At 25.5% G+C, this 26,346-nt stretch overlaps 1 protein-coding gene across 1 annotated transcript in view; it reads right to left on the reverse strand.

Moving 5' to 3' along the window:
* The window catches only part of Cadps (calcium-dependent secretion activator 1), a 119,766-nt gene that overhangs the window by 51,742 nt on the left and 41,678 nt on the right, over positions 1–26,346 (reverse strand). Inside the window, 10 exon segments of the mRNA XM_067270864.1 lie at positions 5,266–5,453; positions 5,784–5,920; positions 11,233–11,424; positions 13,325–13,433; positions 16,846–16,912; positions 18,222–18,361; positions 21,751–21,862; positions 23,200–23,321; positions 23,395–23,485; positions 26,014–26,133. Coding sequence (XP_067126965.1) covers positions 5,266–5,453; positions 5,784–5,920; positions 11,233–11,424; positions 13,325–13,433; positions 16,846–16,912; positions 18,222–18,361; positions 21,751–21,862; positions 23,200–23,321; positions 23,395–23,485; positions 26,014–26,133 — 1,278 coding nt within the window.

Below are 26,346 nucleotides of genomic sequence, written 5' to 3' on the forward strand. Positions count from 1 at the left end.
ATATTTGCAAATCTAAACAATTACAGTTCATATTCTAGAAAATACCTAATTTGTGAATTTTAAATTAAATAATATATTGAATGGATGTTAAAAGTTGAATAATGTGCCTAAATAAATTTATTTTTTCAAAAGTATCATGAAACAATTTATGATTAAATTCAAGAAGTAATATTAAAAATATTAAATGAAAATATAAAAAATAAAGAATGTAACTCAACTAAATATTTTAAAGACATAATAGAAAAAGAATCCAGTCAATTAATAGTAATGGCATTTTATTTGATTAAAAAATCTATTAACAATCAATAAGAAAAACTTATCAATAATATATTACAATAAAGCTATTTTATTTATTTTTTAAATTCCGATATATGCTTAATGAAGTTGAGTATTTTCATATTTTTATCATAACATTGAATTGCATTACAGATTTTTATTTTTATACCTTCATCCTATTTCTATAAGTATTCAAAAATTAATATATTAGTAATTATAATTTTGAGTTATTTTTATCCTTAAAATAAATTATAAAAATTATTCTTTTATGAATATAATATAAAATGTTTTTTATATCAAAATATACCATACAAATAAATATTAATTTTCACCCATTCAAAATTCTTACATAATACTAAATATGCCTTAATTAATACATTTCTAAGTTTAACTGAAATTTAAAATTTAACATATCTTTTGTAAATTACTTATATTTATCTAGATAAAATTTTGGATATTTGCTTTTGCATTATCAAACTATATTTATAATATAAAATAATGGTTAGCAACCTTAATTTGTTAAACCAAAAATTTCTCATTAAATTTAATAAAAGTTTGGTTTATATTACAGTTAACTTTTTTGTAAAATCATCTTTTGTATATTATTTTTGTAAAAACATAACATTTTTAAGAGAAAATATTTGAGCCTTGTAAATATTAAAATCATGTTATATGAAATACTAATGAAATCCTGTAAATAAAATCACAATAGAAAATTTAATATTGTCAATGATGATCAATATATAATTAATTTTCAAATAGAGCCAGACAGAATGCAAATAATAATATTCTCTCTTTGAAAAGGTAATTTATTTTAAAAACATCTAAATTCCTGTTTCCAAAGAATAAAGAAAATAATAATATAATATAATTTTGTATTTGATAATAAATAATTTGTATTATACTTCAAGGAAAAAAGAGGGAAAAACTCCCAAGGTTTATTATTAGTTGAGAATTAGTTCAGAAAACTTACTTTTCCAGAAAAAGATATTTAGCAGTTTATAGAATATATAATTTTAAATACCTTGGAAAAACATTGCTGAATATTTATTTACTTTCAAGAATAAATTGTTTAAAAACTGCATAAATATAATAAAAAAAAAAAAAAAAGTGGAAAATTCAATATAATAAGTAATTTAGACAAAATTTTTAAACTAAGATAAAGTATTTAGGTAGCAAATATTATAGCTGATATTAAATTTTATTAGCTCTCAGAGAAAATTTTTAATCTTTAAATTAAATTTATTCAGTATATAGTTTTCCTAATGTATACAATTTATTTGAATTATTTAAAATAGTACATAACATTACATATGAGAAATCCTTACATATTGAGTTTTTAGTATTTTTAATTAAAATATAAACATAACAATATTAAGATGCTAGCCACTATTTTAAATAGTAATATTTATGTATAAAGTAATAATTAAAGAAGATCATTAGTAATATATTCATAAAAAGTGTAATTGTACAAATTGCTCATTACTTTAAACTTTATATAATTTAGAAATTATTATAAAATTGTAATATTTATGATATCAAAGTATAGACAAGATAAATCACAATTGCACAGGCCATATCAAAAATCACAATATTAAATCAATATAATACAAATAATAAATGTATTACTGTAATTTATATATTATCTGAATAAATATAAAGAGTAAAAGTTGCTGATTTATATTGAGAACAAAGTATAATTCAAACAAGAGCTTTTAAATTATTACTCACATATATTAAAAATTCAATAAAATGTCAATTCTTTTAGACTGATTTTAAAATATATTAAACTAATCATTTTTATTTAAATATACAAATCAATATTAGCTACATTATTACGAAGTTATATTTTGTAAGGATTTAAAGAATACTTTCAACATAATTTGAAAAACTTCTAATTACACTATCTCAAAAGTGATAATTGATACGACCCGTGTAAAAAATAAATATTTTCTTTGTTCAATTAACATCTTTTTAAATATTGTATAATGCATAATTATTGTTTAAAACATTCATCAATTCTTAAATAAGTGAAATGTTGAACATACTCTTCAAATTCAATTTATATGGCAGTTCAAATCTAATATTAATTTTCTTTATCATCATTAAATTTTAATTTATTCTTACTTATCAGAATAAATTTCTTATTCTTTAAGAGAACATTAAACAAATTATTTTTATTTGACGTCTTATACAATATATTAAATCAGAGATTTCAAAAATAATTGTTATAGAAACCAATTTATTTATTAGAAATGTTTTTAGATTAATTCAGCTTGGCATTATTTCTACATGGAGAACTGAGGCTGGATTAAAAACCAGTTTGGAAATATTTCCAATAAATGCTTTGGTTTCTTTACTTTAGCAGTTTAGTTTTGGAATTTTGAATATGATGCTGAGTTAATGCAAATCCATTATAAATCAGAAATGTTTATACAAATGAATTATGTATCTTGGTTGGTTAAAAGTCTGTATTATATAAAAATATATTTATTATGTTCCACAATATTTGTTTTAATAATCTAAATACTTTATAATATCTGTGTATCTGCTGATAATGAGATCAGAAAATGCTGAAAATGCAAATACAATTTTTAAAGACTATTAATTCAGAATAATTTATTTTGATTCATTAAATAAACTTTTTTTAAACATATTACATGATTTGGATGATTTAGCAATTATACATTTAAAAACAGCATAAATTACTCTAAGAAATGCAGTAGTATAGATTTTATACATTAACTGAAGCTAAGTATTGAAAATGAATAAAAACTGCATCAACAGAATTTAGTATTAATTATTATTCCAAAATAAACTATTGATTAATCATCTCATGTTTAATTTCTAAATAATTAAATATTTTTGGAAAGAGAATGGAATAGTTTTGTGTTAAAAAGATGGGTTGTTTTCTAAGGATTATTATATGGCAAGATTTTTAAACACTGTGTAATTTTTGGTATTGACTGTTAATATTTCTGAAGATAGGTTACAGGAACCTAAAAATGCTTGCATAACAGTAAATACTACTTACTTAGTAAATAAATACTAGTAAAAATATAAACTCCAAAGAAACAATTTTTATGAACAGGTAAATATGGAAGTTGTTTGATTGGTTGTGTTAAGTAAGTTAATTAAATGTTTTCATTTTATAATAGTAATAAAGTAGTCATTTTTAATAATTCTTTTAAACTTGAAAGTTTAAATTAAATAACTTTTAGTTAAGATGATATATTAAGTTAATTTTTTAACATTATTATTATTATTTTTTTAATTCTACCTGTGATTTATTTTTGCATAGATGATATTCTCTCAGATTTGATTCCTTAAAAAATAAATTTTTGAAAATTTATCTGTTTGTATTTATCAATAAAATTTTATGAAATTATTCATTTAGATTCAAATATAGATGTAATATTAAAAACAGTATTACTCAATTTTATTTTTTTCACTGAAATAAATATCTGCAATAAATAAATATTAAATAATAAATATTGGTGAGGAATATTGCATGAAGAGTATTTTTGGCTGAGGTTGATTTGATTTTGTCATAACAAACTGAGGTGTGTATAGATTTTTAAAAATTAAATTATTAGTACATAGGTTAAAGATGAATTTAGAATTGTTTATTATACTTATGTCTTGAGTATTATGGTCAAGTTGTAAATTCTGATTATTTATATATAAGTTAATACTAACAGATATTTGAACAAGACTAATATTGTGACTTTACTCTTGTTTGTGTTTATTAAGAGATTTAATGAGGTAAAAGATTTATTAATTATATTTATGTAATATTATTTGGCAGAAATTGATGACTTTGATGTCATCAGCATAGGCATTGATAAAGGAAGAAGTTATAAAAGAGATTTATTAATATATGTGATGAAAATAAATTACTAAGAACAGAGCTTTGGAAAATACCTAACAACGAGGAAATTGATAAAAATGTAACACATACTTTTATTTTGTAGTTGCACAGTATGTAGAAGTTATTAAACCAAGGCAGAATTGTGTTATTTATTTCAAATTCTGAGGATAATTTTTTGAGAAGAATGTTTGGGGCAAAGAATCTAAAGCTTTAGCTATGTCTATGTAAATGACAAATGTGGATAATTTTAATTCAAAGTTAGATAAAATTACAGGTTAAATTTCAAAAAGATTACTAGTAGTAGAATGATGAATAATACCAGAATGTAGCTGTGCTAATACAAGATATAATAGGGTAATATATGGAACATATATGGATACATGTATACAAATTTCAAAGATCTTTAGCATAGCTGGGGAAAGAGAGAGAGAGGGCAAAAAGAAACAGGATCTTTTTTTGGCAATACAAAAATTACAGATAATGTCTATTGTGAAGGGATAAAGCAATACTAAAGTATAGAGAGGGATAGATGAAGACAGACAAACATTTACAGACTTTAGTTTTTGAATTGTCAATGTTCTATAAAATATTAGATTTTGAATATTGCTTTAATTTATTATATATTATAGAGAAACAAAATCTAATTGTTGCTAATGTACTTTAAACTGAGGTTGAATTATCAATAAAATTATCCTTGTAAAATAACATACAAAAATTGATTGATTTCCATAAAGATGAAGATTTATTCTGCACATATATGACTATAAGAAAGCAGTGTTGTATAATGAATTAGTTTTTTTTTTTTTTTAATGTATACTATATAAAATTGAATGCATGAAAACTGAACAGATATTTTAATAAATCTAAATTTATATTTTGAACATTGTAGTTTTCATAAAGCAGAAACTTCTATTAAATTTAAAAGATAATAAAAACTACTGATCATTTATTAAGGTTTAAATGAATTTATTCATCAAAATCAAATAAAATTCTATCTTAAATTCCTTATTACACAAAGCATTTAAATTTTTATATTTGAACTGTCATATATTATATTAACAAATTACCTAAGAGTATAATTGAAATGTAAAACTTTAAATAATGAAATTTATATTTACCTGTTTCCATGTACATGAGAGGCACAAAATGCAAAACTGTAATGAATTAAAGTTGGATCGATCATGATACCTTTTTCTGCTCGATCTAATAGATCATTTAAATAACATAAATGACGATAACAACTTCGTACACCATATCGAGCAGTATATTCATCTAAAACAAATAATTGCCCTGGACTGTACCAACCCTAAGAAACAAATAATGTTTAATACAAATCAGAATGCATTTATATTAAATATTTTATCTACTTTGTAAAAATTCACTTTTGATCATTAATTAAAAAAAATCAAAAATTTTAACAAAATGTTTTAGGATAGAAGCTTCAAACTTACAATATGTCACAATTCATATTATGATCTACATTCACAGTATGTCTTAACAACATTTTATACACATTTGTTTTAACATCTTGATAATATAAATATTAATTTTTTAAGTATATAATTCTATTTTAAATAATGTTAAATAATTAAGAAAATCAGTATTCAAAATAAATGTTTGATTAAATTATAATTACCAAGGAACAGAATATATCAGCTAATCTATATTCCAATGCTTGGGTTTGAAGTAATCTAAATAATGCATGATGATTAAAATTGCATGGGTCAGCAGAGATAAATTCATCCATTCCGTGTTTGCGAGCCCTGTCCGCATCTATTTTAAAAATAATTTATTCATTTTGTAAAATTTTATTATTATTTAATTTATAAATAAAGTTCTCTAACAATCTAAATTAACACTATATCAATCTGTTCAATCAATAAAATAGATACAGAAACAAGCATTAGAAGTTAAAATTAGTAATCATATATGAAAGATCAATGATAGTAGTAATACAGATTGGACTTCACAGTGGAAAAAATATCAATCTTGAATGATATAAAGCTTATCATTTGAAAAAGCCTTTACAATGATTAAAACTAAATTATTAAAAGATTAAATTTAAATAATAATTTAACAGTTAAAATACAGTGAAACCAAAATTCATTGTTTTCGTTGGGAAACCTGAAAACTCTAAATAAATGGGAAAACAATTGATGCAATAGACTGCATAAAATGAAAAAAAGCATCTCTATGTATTTATAAAATCAAAAAACTGGTGATCTTTTTTCTATCATCATCTCCAACCTGTATTTCTTTTTAAAAAAAACCCTTGATCTTCATTTGTTTATCATTATTTTTCACTTTCAAACTAAACAATAAACTTCCAATATTCAGGATGTTTGCTTGGTTTCTTTTGGTGATATTGTGAAAATGAACATATGAAAATGCTCTCACTTAAATGTATGAAGTATTTTGGTAAAACTCAGCACATCACTGTCACCACCACCCCTTTCTCTGCAGCTCATGTCTTACATGCTACTTGTAACATATTGTTTTAAAAATGTCAAATGCTGTAACCAATGCATACTAACATTTATGCTTATGATGTTGATCTTTCTTAAAAATGACCAGTCTAAGAATAATGATCTTCAGGACTAAACATATTAACTAATAGATGCAGGAAAACAATAAATTTAAAAATAAATGATGATTCATGTTTAATTTCCATAGTTTAAACAGGATTTGTTCAGAAACTCTAGAAATTGAATGATGTTTCTGAGAAAAAAATTGTTTCTGGAAACAACAGATTGAGATTTCATTGTTTAAGTTTCTTCTCAAAATGAGAGCATACATAAAGCAAAGTTTAAATAGAAATAAAACAATTTTAATCATTTTGTTGTGAGCATTATGTAATTCATTTTAATACAGTGGAATATGATTAAAGTTAGTAATTGAAGTTTGAGGTAAATATGTATTATAGTACAAAATAACTTCTAATGTAGAATCATTAATATAAAAAGTATTTAATAATTCTGTATACTAAAGATAAAGACGAATTTCTGTAATGAAAAGTAAGTAGGGAAAAAGGTAACTTAAAAAAGTCATTTTGTTTTTCCAGTTCAGATTTTATAATTATAATTTCAATTATGCAATGAAATCAATCTGTAAAGTTCCAAGACTGATTGATTCTATTGAAGAAATACCTTAAGTTATCAACTTTTTATGTTTTAGGGCAGTGATTCTCAACCTTTTTCAATCATATATTCCCTGAACCTTCTGTGTATAGACTTGTAGCCTTACAGTACCCTTCTTGCAGACCTCTGGTTGAATAACTGCTAATAAAGATTAAATTAGACTCTGTATATTTATCTTTGAATTAGGTGGTGTAAAGATACTTTGTTACAGACAGACTGAGTTGTAACAATGAATGAACAAAAACTGAATGTAAAGTTTTATTCAAGCTGGACAAGAATGCAACCAAATCTCAAATCTTTTGCACTAAACATATGGTGATGCATTAACATCACATGCTTGTGTATTTGAATGTATACATGTTTCAAGAAAGAAGAGACCAGTTGAAAAAATTATGTTAAACTATTCTGTTGCCTCATGCACAACTGAAAATGTTAATTGTGACAGTAATCTTTTGTTAAGCAAATTATTAACTGAAGATTTGATGATAGTAACAAACAGAAAAACAAATAATAGAAAAAACCCTATGCATGGGACCTGATTTACAAATTAAAAATTTTTTCATAATTTAGTTTAATTTTTACCATATAGATATATAAAGTAACACAATACAATAGTCTAAGGAATAACTGAATGGATTCTATTGGTTATACAGTATATAAAGCATTTTTTAATGAGTCTCCAAATATTTTTTATTAGGATATCTATTGTAGTATTGGAAAAAGACTTCAAAGTTACCATCATTTACAACAGGTTTTTCAGCTGTTATTTGGTCTTCTTTTGAGCCTCGCAAGACTACATCTTACTGTCAATGGCAACCACAGACAATAAAAAGGGAGGAAGCACAAGCTATAAAAAAGGATATCATGCATTATGCAAGAATCTTCAAACTGATTCAACGTAGAATCAATACTCCCACAAGGTGATGCTGATTGCAATCAGGGCTTACTTGGCCTTGAAAACAAAGAACATTACTTGCTTTCAAAGCCAAGTTTTGGTAAGCATACGACAAAGTTGCATGAGACAATACACATAAATCATTCATTAGTTTCTTTGTTTACAGAATACGCTTGAAGTCATTCATTTTCTGTTGTTTGTTCATAATAGAATTTGTGGCTCCCTTGAGATTAGGTCCCCCCAATTGCTGTCACAAAGTTTTTACATTTATATAATGGCCAAGAGTTTTTCTAGTTTTCCTTGATCATCTGCTTCTTTTCAGAACTTAACTATACATCAATAGACAACATTCGCTTTCATTAATTTTTCTGAAATCTTCCAATTTTATTATATTATTTATGTGGTAAACAGTCAATTTGTGTCTCTTGAAGTAACAGTGCTTTCTTCTAATTTCTGTATGGTTTATACATATAACTTATACATTCAAGAGATTGCTCTTGAGAGGTTAAGAACCACCACTAGCAATCTTTTAGATAGAAAGACAAGTGCTTTACAGAAAGCTGCATTCTCTTTTCTAGGATAAGCCAACCAATGGAGTGTCTTCAGTCAATGTTTTGAAAACAATTACAGTGGGTGATTGGTTTATGAACATAATCTGTTCCAAGATTTTGTTTGCTATCTGAATTGCTTGTTAACCGATTATCAATTTACCATAGGTTTCTATGGGAATTTGATTAATTCATTCTGGAGACCCCAAAAGATAAAAAATATATACCTTCTTACTATGTTTATTTATATGTAACAATAAAAATACATTATAAACTCGTCGAAAGTGCTAGTGGTAATAAAAAAGAAATAGTTTAACGCCGAAATCAGTGAAGTCTTTCTACCGGAACCCAATAAAAATACATATGTACACAGTCTTGCATTTTTATTAGTCATGTTTTTCCATTTGTGGGGGTTAAAGAATCTGTCTAATATCGTTTGCTTTTCTCTCTTCTTCAGGATTTTTCAGTAGTAGTTAATAGCATTGTAATTGTAGAGATCTTCAAGCCTATTAACCTCAACTTGGTTTGGATTCCATTCTAAGACTTGTTCTGACATCCTCTCACTTCTTCAAAAGATGTTTAATAGCAGATATCGGTATTAATCCTCTTTTTCAAAAGAAAATATATCTCACCAAGTTTCTTGGTGTTTTCCATTCAAAAATTCTTGGTGTTCTTCTGTCGTCAGATCAGTTTCTATTATGAGCTCTTCAATGTTCTTTATTTCTCAGATGTGATTTTTGTTACTCCTTTAGCTGCTTGAGTCTTCTTGATTATACTGTATCTTTCTTAGATAAGATTGAACTGCAGCCTACTGTAGATCTGTTCAAGCCACACTACCCAGCAACATCAGACATCTTCTGCCCACTCTCTACTTTTGCTATTATACTCTCACCTTTCGAAAATACAAACTGATGCAAAACTGACAAGTGCCCACCCAACAGTCTTGAAAATACTATAAAAAAATTGTGTCAGAAAAATAAAAAGCTGAAATTACAAGAGACAGTTTCAAAGTTCAAAGGAATACTATCCAATCAGTATATACCGGGTTGAGTGTCGATTTCAGAGTGCGGAAACGTCGACAAGTTTTGAATTGTTGCCTGAAGACAAAGGAAGACCAATCGGTATTCATTATTTTACTGATGTTTGTTCTGTAAGGTGTTCGTTGTCCAATTTTTTCGTAGTCTGAACTGTTCGTTAATGGATCAGCCACTGTATCTTTTTGTAAAACAAGGGAATTCATACTGGAGAACTTTTCTGGAAGAGACCAGATGGATTTGTATGTGTTAGGGATACTTATTTCTAATTCCTTCTTCAAAAATACCACATTCAAGGATGAATTTTGTGTAAGCTATTGCTAGTTGTTTGGTACCTGTTCTTGTCAGAATTTCATCAGTTGATTTTGTTGATTCTGAGACTTCTTGTGAGAACTGGTCCCTATAGCACCTTTGAGAGTGCTATGGAAAGCACTTCAATCAATCACTCTGATTAATGCACATGCATTGCTTACGTTAATTATTGTTGTTAAAATATGCAAGGATTAAAATGTTAAAAAGTCACTATTTCACTTCTTAGTTTACTGATTTCTAACTGTAAAACAGCTCTCTTTTCACAAAAATATTGTTTATATATATCCTTATAAAACATTTAAAAAATTTCTACTACATTCTTTTGTTAATCTTCCATTACTTTCCATTAAATCTCTTCAGTAATAAAACATTTTTAAATCTTCACAAAACTTCTCAATTCATTTATTCTTATATTTTCTCAAACTTTTTAACTCTTTTCTATTTTTTTCTGTCTGATAACATTGTTAATAAAATTTAATGAATTGTGTTTTCTTTTGTATTTTTTTTTTTTTAATTTTTGAAAAATTCTCCTCAAATGGGGATTAAAGTCACAAAACCATGTGTGCATAGGCTTAATGTAAATAGCTGGATTGACTACCTTAATGATGGAAAACAAACAAGATGAACATATTCAATAGTTGGCTTTAGGCTGATAGTCACAATGCTAAATATAAGTATTACTTTTGCTTATTTATGTAATAATTTAAGCTCATGTAATTCATTCTGGATTGACTAGTGACTACTATGTCAAAATTAGAAAATTTGAATTTTTGTGTAGTAATAGTAATTGTCACTCTAGACTTTATCCTAATCATACTATCATCTTATTAGATGCATGATAAACTTTCTAAGGCAGATTTCAGGAAAAAAAAAATGCATCTTATGAGACAGAAAAAACGGTACATATTTTCAATATGATTGAACTTTACAATGTATTCAGTAATAATTAATTATAAATTTTTGTCTTTTATGTAGAATTAAAATTAAGGAAAATAATAGTTAATATGTATCTCAAACTTTTGTTACTGTAAACTGACTCATCTATTAATTGAAGTTTTTGATATATATATTAATTTACAGCATATAAAAATTTGAATTTACATATTTACAATATCATTCAAATTTTAAAGTATTAGATTATTGATTATTTACAACTCACCTCCTTGTAATCGAGAAATGGTTGAATTCTTACTAGCCAAAGGTTGAACAAGTGGAGTTGGTTTATGAGATTGTCCTGTTGCTCGATACATTGCCATGACCCAGAGGTGACACTCATTTTCGTCTTCACTAGCAAACAACACACTGTCACCTTCTTTTACAGCATTAAAGAAGAAGCGTCCTCCCTCCAGATCTAAATTACAATTATGGTTTAATAAATAAATACTTATAGTTAATAATAATTGAAAGTTATCTATTTTATGTTATGTAAGAGGTATTCAGGTCAGGCAAAAAACACATGAAATTTATGTTCATATTTTTTTGTAAATGCTGGATTAGTTTTTTCAAATTCATAAATAACATTTTTAATGAGGTACTCCTTACATCTTACAGATGTATTTAATTTTAATTAAAATAATAGATAAATTAAAAATCATGTAATAAATACATTAAACATTCTTATTTAGAAGCAGATTTTAGAAATTTATTTTTATTACAAATGTCTCAAAATCATTTTAACTTCATACTCAGATATATTTTTTGAAAGTTTTAAAATTCAATAATAATAAAAGATTTTCGATGACATTCTAAAAAACTTTGATTTTATGAAATCTGATGAAGTTGAAATATATGAAGATAAATGTTAGAAGTATAATTCAAATAAAAAAAATTCAGCAATGAGTTGCCAAACATTCTTGTCAATATTTAAAACTGTGTGTGGGGTGCCATCTGTTATGATATTTTATTTAAAAAACTTTTTATACTTTTAATTATTATAAAATGGCAAAAAGCTTAATTTTGAAAGTAGAGATGGAATTTATAAAAAATTGTAAATGCTAATAACAAGTAAAATTGTCATCAAGTCTTACTCTACTTGAGATATGACACGACTCCCCCTTCTATCTCTTCGCCCCGTTGACCTTTAACCACCAAAATTTAATAGTATCAATCCCCTCATATGCACACCTTCCTGCAAAATTTCATAAATTTTTGACAAAAATCACAGGAGTTATTAAGCTTCAAACAGGGTGAACAAAATTGTGCAAACACATACAAACATCCATACAAAAAAAAAAGAAAAAAACCCTAAATTTTTTTGCTAGATGTTTCTAGCAAAAAAATTTAGGGTTTTTTCTTTCTTTTTTTCTGCTATTTCTAGATGTTTGCAGGTCCCGAGTCCAAAAATGTAAAAATCTTGGGGGGATCATTTTTAAACTGATTGCCATACTTTCCATCTGTCATACATAACAGAGCCAGGAAAGTAAGAAAAAAAATGATCCAGATTAAATATTTATTTTTTATTGAAACAAATATTAATTATGTTTCCATAAAATTCAACAATCATCTCAAGAAGTTCTTAGTTTTCTTAACTAATTGAATATGATAACTAGTTTCATATAACTGGCAAATCTTTTTGTTTGATTATTTATTCATTTAATATTTATTATATTTCAAATTAATATAATTAATTTATTTGATATAAAACATAACAAAGCCATAAATAAAATATTAATATTAATTATTTATGAGTTTTTTTAAATAAATCAAATTTTATTCTCACTTTTTCATTAAAAGTATGGGACCATCTATTAATTACATGAACAGTTTAAAGGGAGAAAGGGGGTTGTAAATGTACATCATTGTACATGATGAAAGGGAGGTTGAGGCAGTGCCTATGTGGAGTCTGTTTTAGTGATATTAATGAAAAATAAATTTTTTCTTATAAGCCTAACTTAACAGACATGTGAATAAACTAATATTTATAAAATATTTTAAAAACTTTTTAAATCATTTCTTTGATGTCAGGAAAGGTTCATGAACTATTGTATACACAAAGAAAAGTGAATTTGCCAAAAGTACATCATTGTAGACAACAGGAAAGGAGAGGTGTCAAAAGGCTTCAAAAATGTACATGTAATCAATGGATGGCTCCTGACAGAATTCAGATTCTATTATTTTGTTCTTAGAAAATAATCTTAGTTTAAAAGAAACATTTTACAAGTGTTTCTAATATTATGTATAAAAAAGGAAAAAATAAGAAAAAAAGATGTTTATATTCATTTATTATAATTACTATTGAATAAAAAATTTACCTGGCACTGGTTCAATATAATCAACAGTATAACTATCTAATTGCATCATTTCTGTTGGTTCGCATTTTTTTTCTCTGAAACTACACATTGCAAATGTGTATTGAGAGACCTGAAATTTATAAAAATATAAGACTATTTTTCTTAAATTAGTTTTTAAAATATATGGAAAGTTTACTGAAACTATTCATATTTATACCAACAAACAAATTTAAATAAAGACAAAATGTTTTTAATAATAACAGAAAATTTATATTAATACTTCATTATAATTTGGATATTTTAAAACTATTTTATTTTTTCTAAAATAAATTTTTAAATTACAAACATAAAAAACTTAATTAAAAGTAATAATAAAAATTGTTAAGGAATAAATGTAAAAGTATCTAGAATTATTCTTATTCCAACATTACACAGGATATATAGAATAAATTATAAAAATCATCATATTATTACAAACTAATGATATTTCTTCAAATTAAAACAAATAGAAGTTGTTTAAATTACTACAGTATATGAGTATGTTTATTTAAATAAATATAAAGACTAGTAAAAATAAAATAAAAAATTCATTTAGTACACAAGATAAAAATTTATAAAATGCAATAATAATTTATAGTATTTCTATTAGATGTCAAAACTGATGTGCTATTATTGAAATATCTTTCAAAATTAACTAGGCACCTAAATCATTTTCCTTCAATAACATTTTTGTAACTCACTGGAGTGTTGTATGAAAAATTTTTTCAGAATATCAAAAGTGGCTCCTAAATCATTTTATAAAAATATAAAAATCCATAAACCTGATTTTTAGACTAATTCCAAATGATTGTCAGATTACATTGGGCTATACTACTGCTACTAATTACTAATTAAATGTCTAATAATTTTGCATAGAGATAGGCATTAGGTGCCATCTCTTGATAAATTTAATAATTAATTTAGTAGGTTCTGGAAGAAAAGAATTGACTTAAAATGGGACTCAAACCCACAATTCCTACTTGCCATGCAGATGTATTCCCAGTTATACTATGCAGACCTCCATCCAATCTTCACTTCTAGAACTAATTAATTTAGATGTAACCATACTGGTTAGTCATGGAACCAACTGGGAACTATGATTAAATTATATCTAAATTAATAGTTCTGGAAATGAAGATCAAAACGAGTTCCAGGTAGCATAACTGGCAACATGTTCACACGATATGTGGGAATTGTGGGTTGCATCCCATTTTGGGCTGATTCTTTTCTTCCAGAATTTTCTAAATTAATTATTAAATTTATCAAGAGATGGCTCCTAACACCTACCTCTAGGCCAAATAGCAATTATATATTTAATTAGCAATTAGTAGCATTATTATAGCCTGATGTAACCTGGCAATTGTTTATTATTATTAAGTCATTTTATGTTTGTTATGTTAATAAGTCTTCTTAACAACATTAAAATGTTTATTTGTAGGATAAATGCAAAAAAACAAAGACACCGACAGATCCATTCACTTCTACTTATGAATATGGTGTTCTTTACTATCTGTTGGTCCTTCAGTAAATATCTCAAACATATATTGAACAAAAGATCAACTTGAAACTTAGCTTAAGATGTTTTAGTCTATATAATAACAATGAATAGTATCTGGCTGTGATAGATCAACAAAAAGACTAAAAATTTGGGTTATAAAGATAATACTGGACTGAGTAGCTCCACAGAAAGTTTCATTTTTGATTTAAAGTATTGATGGAATATACCTGGATTATAGTTAAACATGAGTAAACTTACTTAATGATTTATTATAAAGTGTGTAATTATTGACCATCACATTATATTACATTTAATATTTACTTCTTATATTGTACCATTAATAAAGTTAACTGAGTGTTTGGAATTGAACAATTTTTTAATATACTATTTCAACCATTGTGAGTCAAGAATCTTAAATTGGTGACTAATTGTATTTTATTATTCTGGATTTTAAACTTTAATTGAACTACTTTAAAAAAGATTTTATTCATTTATTTCTTGCATTTGACAATACTTTTTAATTATTAAAATTCCTAATAAATTGTATCATTTTATTCTTGGCACACTGAGAAAGCAAATAAAGAATGAGACGAACTTGTACAAAATATATGAGAAACTGTTTCGGCCAATAAAATACTATACTATATTATACACCACTGCAAATTATAGTAATTGTATTAAAAATTTCGCAAATGTTAAACAAATATGTTAATAACAAAACCTATTAGCAGCAAATATGATAAAAATTTATTTTTATCAAATAATAAAATATAAAAATCAATAATATCACCTTTTTTATTTATGACAATACAGTTGACTCTGCATAAATCGACACCCAGATAACTTGTCACCGTAGGTTAATTAGTCAATTTTCTGTGGTCCCGGCCGACTTACATAGGCAATAATGTTATTAATTTAATAAAAATACAAATACGACTTTTACAAAGAAAAAACTTTGCATGTTGTTCTCCTTCTTCACCGTTTGCACCATCAGCAGTCCTTGAACAATTCACACAAATTTCGGAGACGACCTTTCTTTGTAGACTGCTGCCTTCGCAAAAGAATGTAAAACAGGTAAAGCGTCCTCTGGTGCTAATGCCACAATCGTAAAAATTACATTTTAAGTAAAAATCCAATATAGGTACGTGGCCGGCTATTTACATTTAATAATATAGGCTATTTACATTTAATAAAAATATAAATATGACTTTCTTTGTAAAAGTCATATTTATATTTTTATTAAATGTAAATAGCACTGGCCACGTACCTATATTGGATTTTTACTTAAAATGTTATTAATGTTAAAAAACTCAGTTTACTTGACATCGTTTAATCGTCACCACTGGATAAATCAACATACTTTTTCTGTTTCACACTTTTTTGACGTCTGATAAGTTGACTCCCCTCCTGAAAAAATGAGTTCATACTGTACAATAAACTGTGTAGTGTGAACTCATTTTTCTGGGGGGGTTGACTTATCAGAATTCTAAAAAGTGTGAAACAGAAAAAGTATGTTGATTTATCCAGTGGTGACGAGTTAAACAACATTGAGTAAACCGAGCTTTTTAAGGTTAATAACATTATTGCCTATGTAAGTTGGCCAGGACCACAAAAAATTTACTACGTAAGCGACGAGTGACGAGTTATCCGGGTGTCGACTTATGCGGAGTCGACTGTAAATAGTTTGTTAAAATACATTTGAAAACTTTAAGAAACAGATCAGAAATATATTTAAAATGAGATATTTTCAATTTATCTCATCATATTTTGTATTTATATCAATACAAAATGTCATTTATTGTCAACATCAAAGACGATTATATGTTAACTTTTATATATAGTTTGAAATGCCAAATGATAAACTATGTGATGAATAGAGACATCAATTTTAAATGATCGTTAATATTTCATACAAAGCTCATTTTGTTACTAACATTTTATTTACATCATTTTTTAAAATTATGAATAAAAAGTTTGATACGATTTTTTCAAGTAACAAACTAACCTGTACGAGTACAAAATATCGCTTTTTCCATTTTTTCCATACTTGTTTTCCTTGGGCAAATAAGTAACTGAAATTAATACATTAAAAAATTTATGTTAAATTATTTATATAAATATTTTTACATAAAAAGTTTAAAAAGAAGTTAACAAAAACTTCCACAGATGACTTTTTATACTTAAACTTTTCAGATATAGATATGCTTTATTTTAAATTTTATTTTAATTCAAATTTGTATAATTTAAAGAAATATGTTCCACTATTGTTAATTTTTATTTTTACATTAAAATGAAAATGGCAAAAATAATTAAATACAAAAAAATAAAATGAGATAAAAACTGATACATAGTTAATTATTTAAAAAATATTTTTATTGTTAAATCAAATTACTTTTTCCATTAAGCATATGCCAAGATATATGCCAAACTATAAAAATATATATGAATGCTTATCAATTAACATTAACTTAACCAGTACTTTTATACTTATCATATATTTAAAATAAATAATGCAATTTCCTTTATGTTCAAACATTCAGCTTATGAGAAATTGCATTTATGAGGAATTTTATTTAATACCTTCAGATTATAAGCAATTACGAAGATTTTTTTGTACTTATGAGAAACAAGGTCTCTCCCATTCACTTATTAATGTACAGCTTACACTCACCTTCTGCATCAGTAGCATATCTCTGTAAACTTGTATTTTATTTTTTAATTCTGTTTTTTGAACATTAAGAAGGCCTCTTTTTCGCATCCATCATAGATGGACACGAAAAAGAGGCCTTCCATCCATCATACAAGAGAATTTTAAGGAACATATTACTCTCATAAGCTGAGGAAGTGTGTGTTTCATTTTTATCAGATAAAATAACAATTTTGACAATTTGTTAAATACTATTTTACATTTAAAAAATGTAATTATCATATTCACAAAATCAAGTTAAACTATGAACTTTTGCTAAATAAAATTACTCATTCATACTAATCTGTTCATCTCCAGTATTAAGATATTTCACCTATAATTATTTTTATTTGTAACAACAACAAATATCATATATTTGAACTTGCTTTTTGAATTTCATGGCCACTTATGTTAATTTTTAACAACATATAACATTCTTTGAAGTATTAACATGTTTAATATTGTACTAAATATTTTTCAATTAAAATCAAAAGCAATGTAATTCAGAAAAATAATTTATAAAATGTAGTACAAATTAAAAGAAGAAAATTGTATATTTTTAAATTTACCAATATGAATTTGATTTAATATCATCATCAGCTAATTATTATATCAGTTTTTCAAATTAATGAATAATATTTATTGATTGTAAAAATAAAATCTTTCATTTTAAAAATAATAAAATTAACACTTACCCACAGTGTTTCATATTTTGAGGTTTATCCATGCGGACAGTGATTTTAATACGCAGATCTTGATCTGGAACATTTTTTGGTACTATCATTTTATACCATTCTGGAGATTTTGGGCTTAAAGGAGTTGGTTTAATAATTACCTAAAATAAATGTAAATGTTAATTATATTTATTGAAGAATTTTACTTTTTATTAATTTCTATTATTTCTAACAAATGTTTTACAATAAACCTACAAGAAAAAATATGCAAACAAAACTTCCTTTCCTGCTTAAAACACAATGTAAAATCAAATACATTTATTCTTTCATTGTTTTATATGTTTAACAAAATAGATGGATCGAAATCAAAATACAGTAAAATATCAGTATGAAAATTGGAGGATCATATAGGTCATGCACAGCAGCAAGCTATTGCCTTTACCACTAATTTTGACCATCTTGCTGAGTCCATTTGTCACAAAGTTTATAGTCAGCAGCTGATGTGCAAAGCAGACAGCAGTGACACTTATAATCATACTCCTTTTCTAGTTTAGCTATTGTTTGTTGCTGAAATAAGTGTGTAATTTTATACTACATGTATAATCAAAATTTTTCCCATAAACTCCTAAATTATGTCATAGTATTCTAATATGTTAGCTAATATATCATTTTATCATAAAAAGGCACAGGCTTTACATTGTTTCCTGCATCTAAAATGATAATCTCTGATTCATCTTGTACTGTATTAGATGAAGTCAAAAATACCATCTTAGATAATTGTACAGCAATGACATTACACTACAAATCAGATTGAAATTTTCAATCTGATTTGTAGTGTAATAATCCCAACTGTAATACATGAAAACATAAATTTGTCATAATTTATGACAAATTTATGTTTTCATGTAAACATTGATGCAGAATCCATTGATAATGAAAGATCAGTAATTTAGAGATTTCACTATAATACAAACAACAACAATGCTATTTTATGAGAGGTCTATTCATTTCTTCCTATTAAGCATTTAAATCCAATTGAGTAGATTATAACATTTGAATATTGAATCTCCAATAGAACATTCAACTTTAGTAATGAGCTGAGAGAGCTTGAAAAATGTTTAAGACCTGTATTTAAAATAACAATTATTGTTGTATATCTAGACTATAGGGTCAAGATTCATTAAAATGATCATTTTCTTTTATAAAAAACTGAGTTTTTATTTCATTAAACTGAAATCTTTATTACAATATTTATTACATTGAACCATTTTTACATTAAAATATATAGTAAATTGGGAGAGAATTGAAAATAAATTTGTTATACTGATAATTTTGTTATACCAGCATTTGTAACAATAAAATTTTATTATACTGTATATACAGTGACAAATCTTTATGTAAGTGAATAAATCAAAAAGCATTAGAGACATAAAATCTGGTAAAGAAAACACTATTTGCTAGCATAAAGTGCTTTTGATAGAAACTTAATTGTTTCATGGAATTATGTATGAATTGTTTCATGGAAATCTTTAGGCTGGATAAAGAAGCAATACAGCATAGAAGCATCATTATGCATTTAGATAGCAGTATGCAAGAGTTGTTGTGGTAATTTCTCCCACTCCTCTGCATGGATAAGCAATGGGACAACACAGTAATGGTGAATTACATTCAATAATGTATTTTCTGAGAGTATCCTCTGCCTGTATTTTAGGATTTAAATCTGAGAGCATGCTAGCCAACATATTTGATGAATATTCTCACTTTCTAATAGTTCATCTACTGCTGTTGTAGTGTGGTTGGCACTGTATTATTTATGAAAATGAATCTCTCACCCACAGCACCATAGAATATTCAAATTTGGTGAAGCCAATCCATATCACAAGCCCAGAAACACTGTATCTGTCACTTTTCATAATGTTTGCGGCATTATTAGTGATGTTATGTTGTTTTGTGCCAGATCAGCAAACATTTATAATTTGATAAGACTCTAAAATTACTCATTTGTAACCAGAACCTTATACTAGTGTTATGCTGACCAATCTCTATAGGTGCAAAATCATTGCAAATGTATTGTATGGTAAACTTTGGACATAAGAACATATTACACTAATCTTTAGGCATATAGTCTTCCTTTGTCCAAATGTCTTGCAACATTTTTCTAATGATATCTGCATACCCTTGCTTGCATATAACTGGGAAAAAATCTAATTTGCAATATTGTATTGATTGTTTTGCTGTGAGCAGTATGTTTTAGTCTTCCCATTCAGTAGTAGAGCAAAGATGATTTAACTAATCTAATGCATGTTCATGTTTCTCAAACCATTGACAGGGATCTGGAAACAACACTATGAGAAACTCCAAATTCTCTAAAGACAAAACAATGTTCTACTTTATTCAGTTTTCCAATAATTTTACCTTAGGTAAAATCATCTACATTAAAAAAAATCTAGTTCTTTGTGCCATAAAAAAATGATGGAACTGATAACACAAACATAGAGGCAATTAAATGCCTCCCAACTGTAATACATTTAACATATCCATTTGTTAAAATTGAAGACACAGTCTGCCCAAAAGGGACCACCATTTATTTTTTCTGTGTTCCAGACAATACACATTGTTGGCGACTGATCTTTTGGACAGACTTTGTCTTCAATTTTATTAAATAATAATCTCCATCAGATGAAAATTTACAAATATCCATTTGTTTTATATCATCTCAATTGCTATACTGTAACATCATCAACTGGGAGTGAAAATTTTACAGAAGCATTCAATTTCTATCACTTCTCAGTGCCATACATTATCCCAAAAGGACTTTGTTGAATTAAGTTGCATATTTTTCCAATATCATATTTGTTCTTAAGTTTTAGACACCAGTGTACATATATTTATATGAGTTAATATGAAATTTATTTTTCTTATGGGCATCTTACAAGTTAGTTTAATTCATCATGCTTATTAGATTACAGTTGTCTGTGAAGAAAAATATTGTTAAGTGCAAATATGTATTTTCTTTTCATACACTACTATAAGACACCAAGTGCAAATTTCCTATCATATTTCTCAGAAAAAAAACATATAATTATGGATAAAAATATTTCAATGTGACCAATTTAGAATGAAATATGATAGAAAAACTAAATAATTCTATTAAATCAAAAATAATATTCACAATCATTGCTAATAACACACAACAACCTAATTCAATTATTAATGCCAAACAAACTGCTAGATTATTCATCAAGCTGTAACAAATCTAATTTAATGACTATATACTGTATAAACAATTTGGCTACGAGTAGACAGTTAGGCCAACTTCTAATAATAAATTTAATAATTAGAAATAAATTTAATTTAAATTTAGAGTATTCTGGAAGAAAAGATCAGCATAGGGCAGTACTCGAACCTGCAACTCCTGCTTATTGTGCAATATGCTGCAGTTACACTACCCGACCCTATCTGATCTTCACTTCCAAAACTAGTAGTTATTTAAGTAATTTAGATATAACCATACCAGTCACTCATTGATAATAATATAAAGTATTTTTACCTTTCCTAATTCTTTATCATCTAAACTCAATAAACCTGGACTCTCTGTATATAATTTTATTTTAACTATAGGTAAAGGATGTGTGGTGGTGAAATCCCCTTGTGTATCCCACCTGTAAAAAGAAATATTCATTCAAATATATATATATTTATTATATGACATAAAATCAAAATTATTGCAATTCTTTTTCTTAAATTTAATTCTTAAGATACATTGATGCATTTCTTTAGTTAATATTGTAATTATACTTAGAACAGAAAAAGTGGGTATATCTACAGCAGCAGTGGCCAACCTTTTTGAAAGCAAGGGCGCAATTAAAAATTTTCATGAATGTTGCAGGTGCAACAATATGTAATGACATTGTGGCCAACCTGGCAACATCTTACCGTGCCCCTAGATTTTTCCCTATGTCTCCTGGTCAGCCATTCTGACCATGTGCATGGTACTGCTGACACACACTGTACTAGAGCTCCAAATAAATTTGTTTTACCTGTTAAATTCTGTGTTTATTTCGTCTAGAACCCAAAACATCATATATGTTTATTGTTAAAGTTATTTTTAATTTTTTTTAATTCTTAATTATACTTTCTTAAATTTTTTTTTCATTTAATTTTTGTCATTTTTAATTTTGATTCTTTTTGATTTTATTTTATAGGTTAAAATAATAATAAAAATGTGTAATAACAATTTTATTGAACGACATTTATTACATAATACATGAAAAATTAATGAGAAGGTTGAGACTGTATTTTGTGACATAATTTTTCAAAATCAGGAGAGTAATTTGATACTGCTACTCTTAAACTATCATTCAAATTTTCATCCATATAGAGTTATTTAATATCTCAATAAATAATTACTTGAAAATTTCAATTAATAAATAAGTAATAAGTAATTTCAAGAAAATTCTGCTTAAAAGCTGGATCATGAAATTGATTGGAAATAAAATAAAAAAAATTATTTTAATTTATTGGGAATCGTGTCATGGGCGCATAATAAATCGCTTACGAGCGGGCTTGGCCACCCCTGCTAAGCATATGCATGCCAACAATGTGGACCCAGGCTCAGAAATCTCTGGTTATATCCTTGCTAATAATACTTCTGTCTTGGTTAGCATAGTTTATTTTACTATCAGAATATGTTATCTACTAAACTTTGAAATCACATATAATGCATAAGGGAGAAAAAAGTACTGTAGAGTGATGAGAAATATGACATATAAATGTGAAATCATATAAATGAAAAATGTATAAATGAAGTGTTTTATAATGGAAAAATACTGTGCAGAAAGTATTTAATGCATAATTGCAAACAGTGTACAGTACAAGTGAGAAAGTATAAGTACTCTACATATAAGCACAAAATAGAAATTTTTAAATTATTTTTTAGATTTAAAATATGGATTTTATATTATTTATTTATGGAAAAAATTAATTTAAAATTCCTTACATGGGTTTTGATGCTTCAGCATGATCTGTTTGCAACTTCTCACCACCTTCAACTTCCATTGTACAATATACAATTCTATTTGGTGCTAATGATTTTAATCCTTTTACTTCCATTACTACAACCTGATAAAAAATTTTTTTATTTAACAATGATTAACAATATATCAAATTTCTATATTAAACAAAACATACTTACTTCTAAAGTAAAAGATAATACTATATCAAGTTTTGACAACATTGTTTCACCATCTTCACTAAGACCTTCTTTTGATAAAGATGATTGACTTCTACATATATGAAAAAATATATGAACTATTGGATATTATTATGCGCTCATTATAGTAATTCAGAAAGAGAATATAACGCATAATCTTCCAGTAATTTACAAATAAATTATAAAGCAAATATCTGTTTCAAAACTTTCTTTCAGTTTTATTTATTAAATTAAATTAATTAATTACATATAAATGAATTATTATTAGCATAAAAACAATTGTCATTTTAAAATGACTAAAAATATGTTTTCTTATAACCACTGTGACAATATATTTGACTAAATTCATTAAGTGTGATAATTTTCTTGAATACATCAATATCACATGTTATTTATTATATTTTTGTGATAATTAAGAAAATTATAAATGTGTAAAAACAACCTGGATATCTGTAAATTACAAAAATATTTTAAAGAAATTTTAATTAATAAATTATCTAATAATTTACATGTCAATTAGATAGGACATAACTGAATACAAATTAGAGATAAATAACGATAAAAATAATGACAATTATCATGTAATAAAGAACCCTTAAGGTACGTTAATTTAGAATAATGTGACACTAATGGTAGCACTGTGCTATCATTAGCGTCATATTCTAAATTATTAATTTATTAGTTAAAACTCTAAATTATCATATCTGTAATATAAAATATTACCTCATTATTTCAGATATATAATATAATAATATATTTAATCAGGTTTGTTATAAATATTAGTTTTATACATAATTAGCCATTTATTTAAGAAATAAACAGAACTATTTTTATGCAGTTTATTGACATTGATGCAATGAAAAGAGACTCCCAGATAAATTGTGTCTTTGATCCCCAAAATGTCTTAGAAGCAAAAATTTGTGACCAAAGCATATTGAATTTACCCTCTATTTATTGTTTAGCTAGCTCTGTTGTACACCGATTATGTACATTAGCTCTCAGATAGAATGATTCAATGAATCTGGACAGTTGAAAAACCCAGAAATTTTTCGGAGGTGATCTGTCCAGATACACTGATTGCCTCATGCAGACCTGAAAAAAAGGCTATCTTAGTACACAGAGGGCAGAAAGAATAAAACTAATTATTTATAATATTTAGATTTTAATTTAAAAATTATAGTTTTCATGTTGACTGTAGATATTCTCAAATTTTACTTTAATTTAGAATTTAAAATATTTAATGGTAAGCTGTAGCTTTCTATGGGAAGAAATATGTATTAGATTAGATACATCAGAATAAAATATGCCTATAACGAGTCCACTACTATCTTTAATATAAGCATTGAAAAATTAAAATAAAGGACTTATGACAACCCTAGAGTTAGTTCACCGGATGATTTTTAAATTATTTTTCAGAAGTCAGTCATTTGAATTTGTCATCTGGTAATTACTTTTTATCATTTTTGGCAAAATAAAAATAATTCATTTAATATAAAACTAATCCTAATATTAAAATTAAACATTTATTAATAGCCTTTTTGAAGTCTGTCTTTGATATATTTGATATGTATATTAAAAACTAGTTAAATATAAAAGTAATTTAATATTATAAACTGGAAAATTTGACAGATAATTTAAATTACATATATTAATGTAAAATAAACATTAATCTGTGAGTAGTAAAAACATCATTTCATGTTAACTTCAATTTGACAATGCTATCATATTTCATAATTTATCACTATAACCAAAATAGAGCTTAATTAGTTTTATGAATTCCTAAACTGATTAAGCATATTTAATTCTTTTATGATCTATGATAATGAATGATGAAATATAACTTCAATTGAATAAAAGATTACTTGTCTGTCATATTCCTAAAAAAAGAAAAAAAACATCACAATCATCTGAACTTATTACTATTAAAGATTAGGACAACATATACGTGACCTACAATGGAATGAAATATTTGTTTATTAATCAAATAAAAATAATAAACACTTCCTAATAAATTGTTTCCACATCTTATTTATTTGTAATTTCTATTTAGACAAAAATGAATACATTATTAAGTTCTTTATATATATATAAAAATTAATTATATTTGTCATATATTATAATCAATTTTATTCTAAGCACAAATAGTAAGAAGATATGAAATTAAATATATTCATTTTGAACGTTAAAGAATCAAAATCATTCTGTTAAACTATATTACATTGTTAAAAATTTCAATTTAATATTTAATTTTGAGACTCACAATATGAATAAATTAATTTAAAATAATTAATTATATTTTATCCAATGTTTATTTATTTATTTATATTTACTTATTATAAGAATAATACACAAGTCTTCATGAAAAGTGATGCATGAAATATTAATGGACCCCAACTAAAAAATCATATCGGTTGCATAAATATAGCAATATTTCAGCAAAAACTTGAACCATAATAACTAAAATTTTTTCAATAAATTTTTAAATTAAACAAAATATAATTAAATGAAATGTTGAAGGAAAAGAAATCTAAAAAAATAGGGAAGTGTAAGAAATTAGCAGAACTTTTGCATGCGTAAAAAATATAAAAAAAATTTGCATACATGGATGTAAAAGCAATCATCAAAGCTTCATAAATGATAATCCATATTGGAGCTTGGAGATAAGATGATGCTTTATGCAGGCTATTTTCAGGAAAGAAATTGGCAGATGCTGATAGTAAGCTGAAAAGTGATTTTATGAAACAAAAAATAAAAATAAAATGAAAATAATAGTTGAAAATAAAAAATTATTCTAAAATATCTTAAGAACAAATCATAAGTGAATCTCTAATAATTACACTGCAGTGTTTCAAATTAAAAATATAATAACTAGTACTTAATTGCTAAATACTACAAGTTTGTACTACAATAAAATAATATATACATTTCATATCT

The sequence above is a fragment of the Centruroides vittatus genome, unplaced genomic scaffold, assembly GCF_030686945.1.
Source record: "Centruroides vittatus isolate TY-2023 unplaced genomic scaffold, ASM3068694v2 contig_388, whole genome shotgun sequence".
NCBI classification, from domain to species: domain Eukaryota; kingdom Metazoa; phylum Arthropoda; class Arachnida; order Scorpiones; family Buthidae; genus Centruroides; species Centruroides vittatus.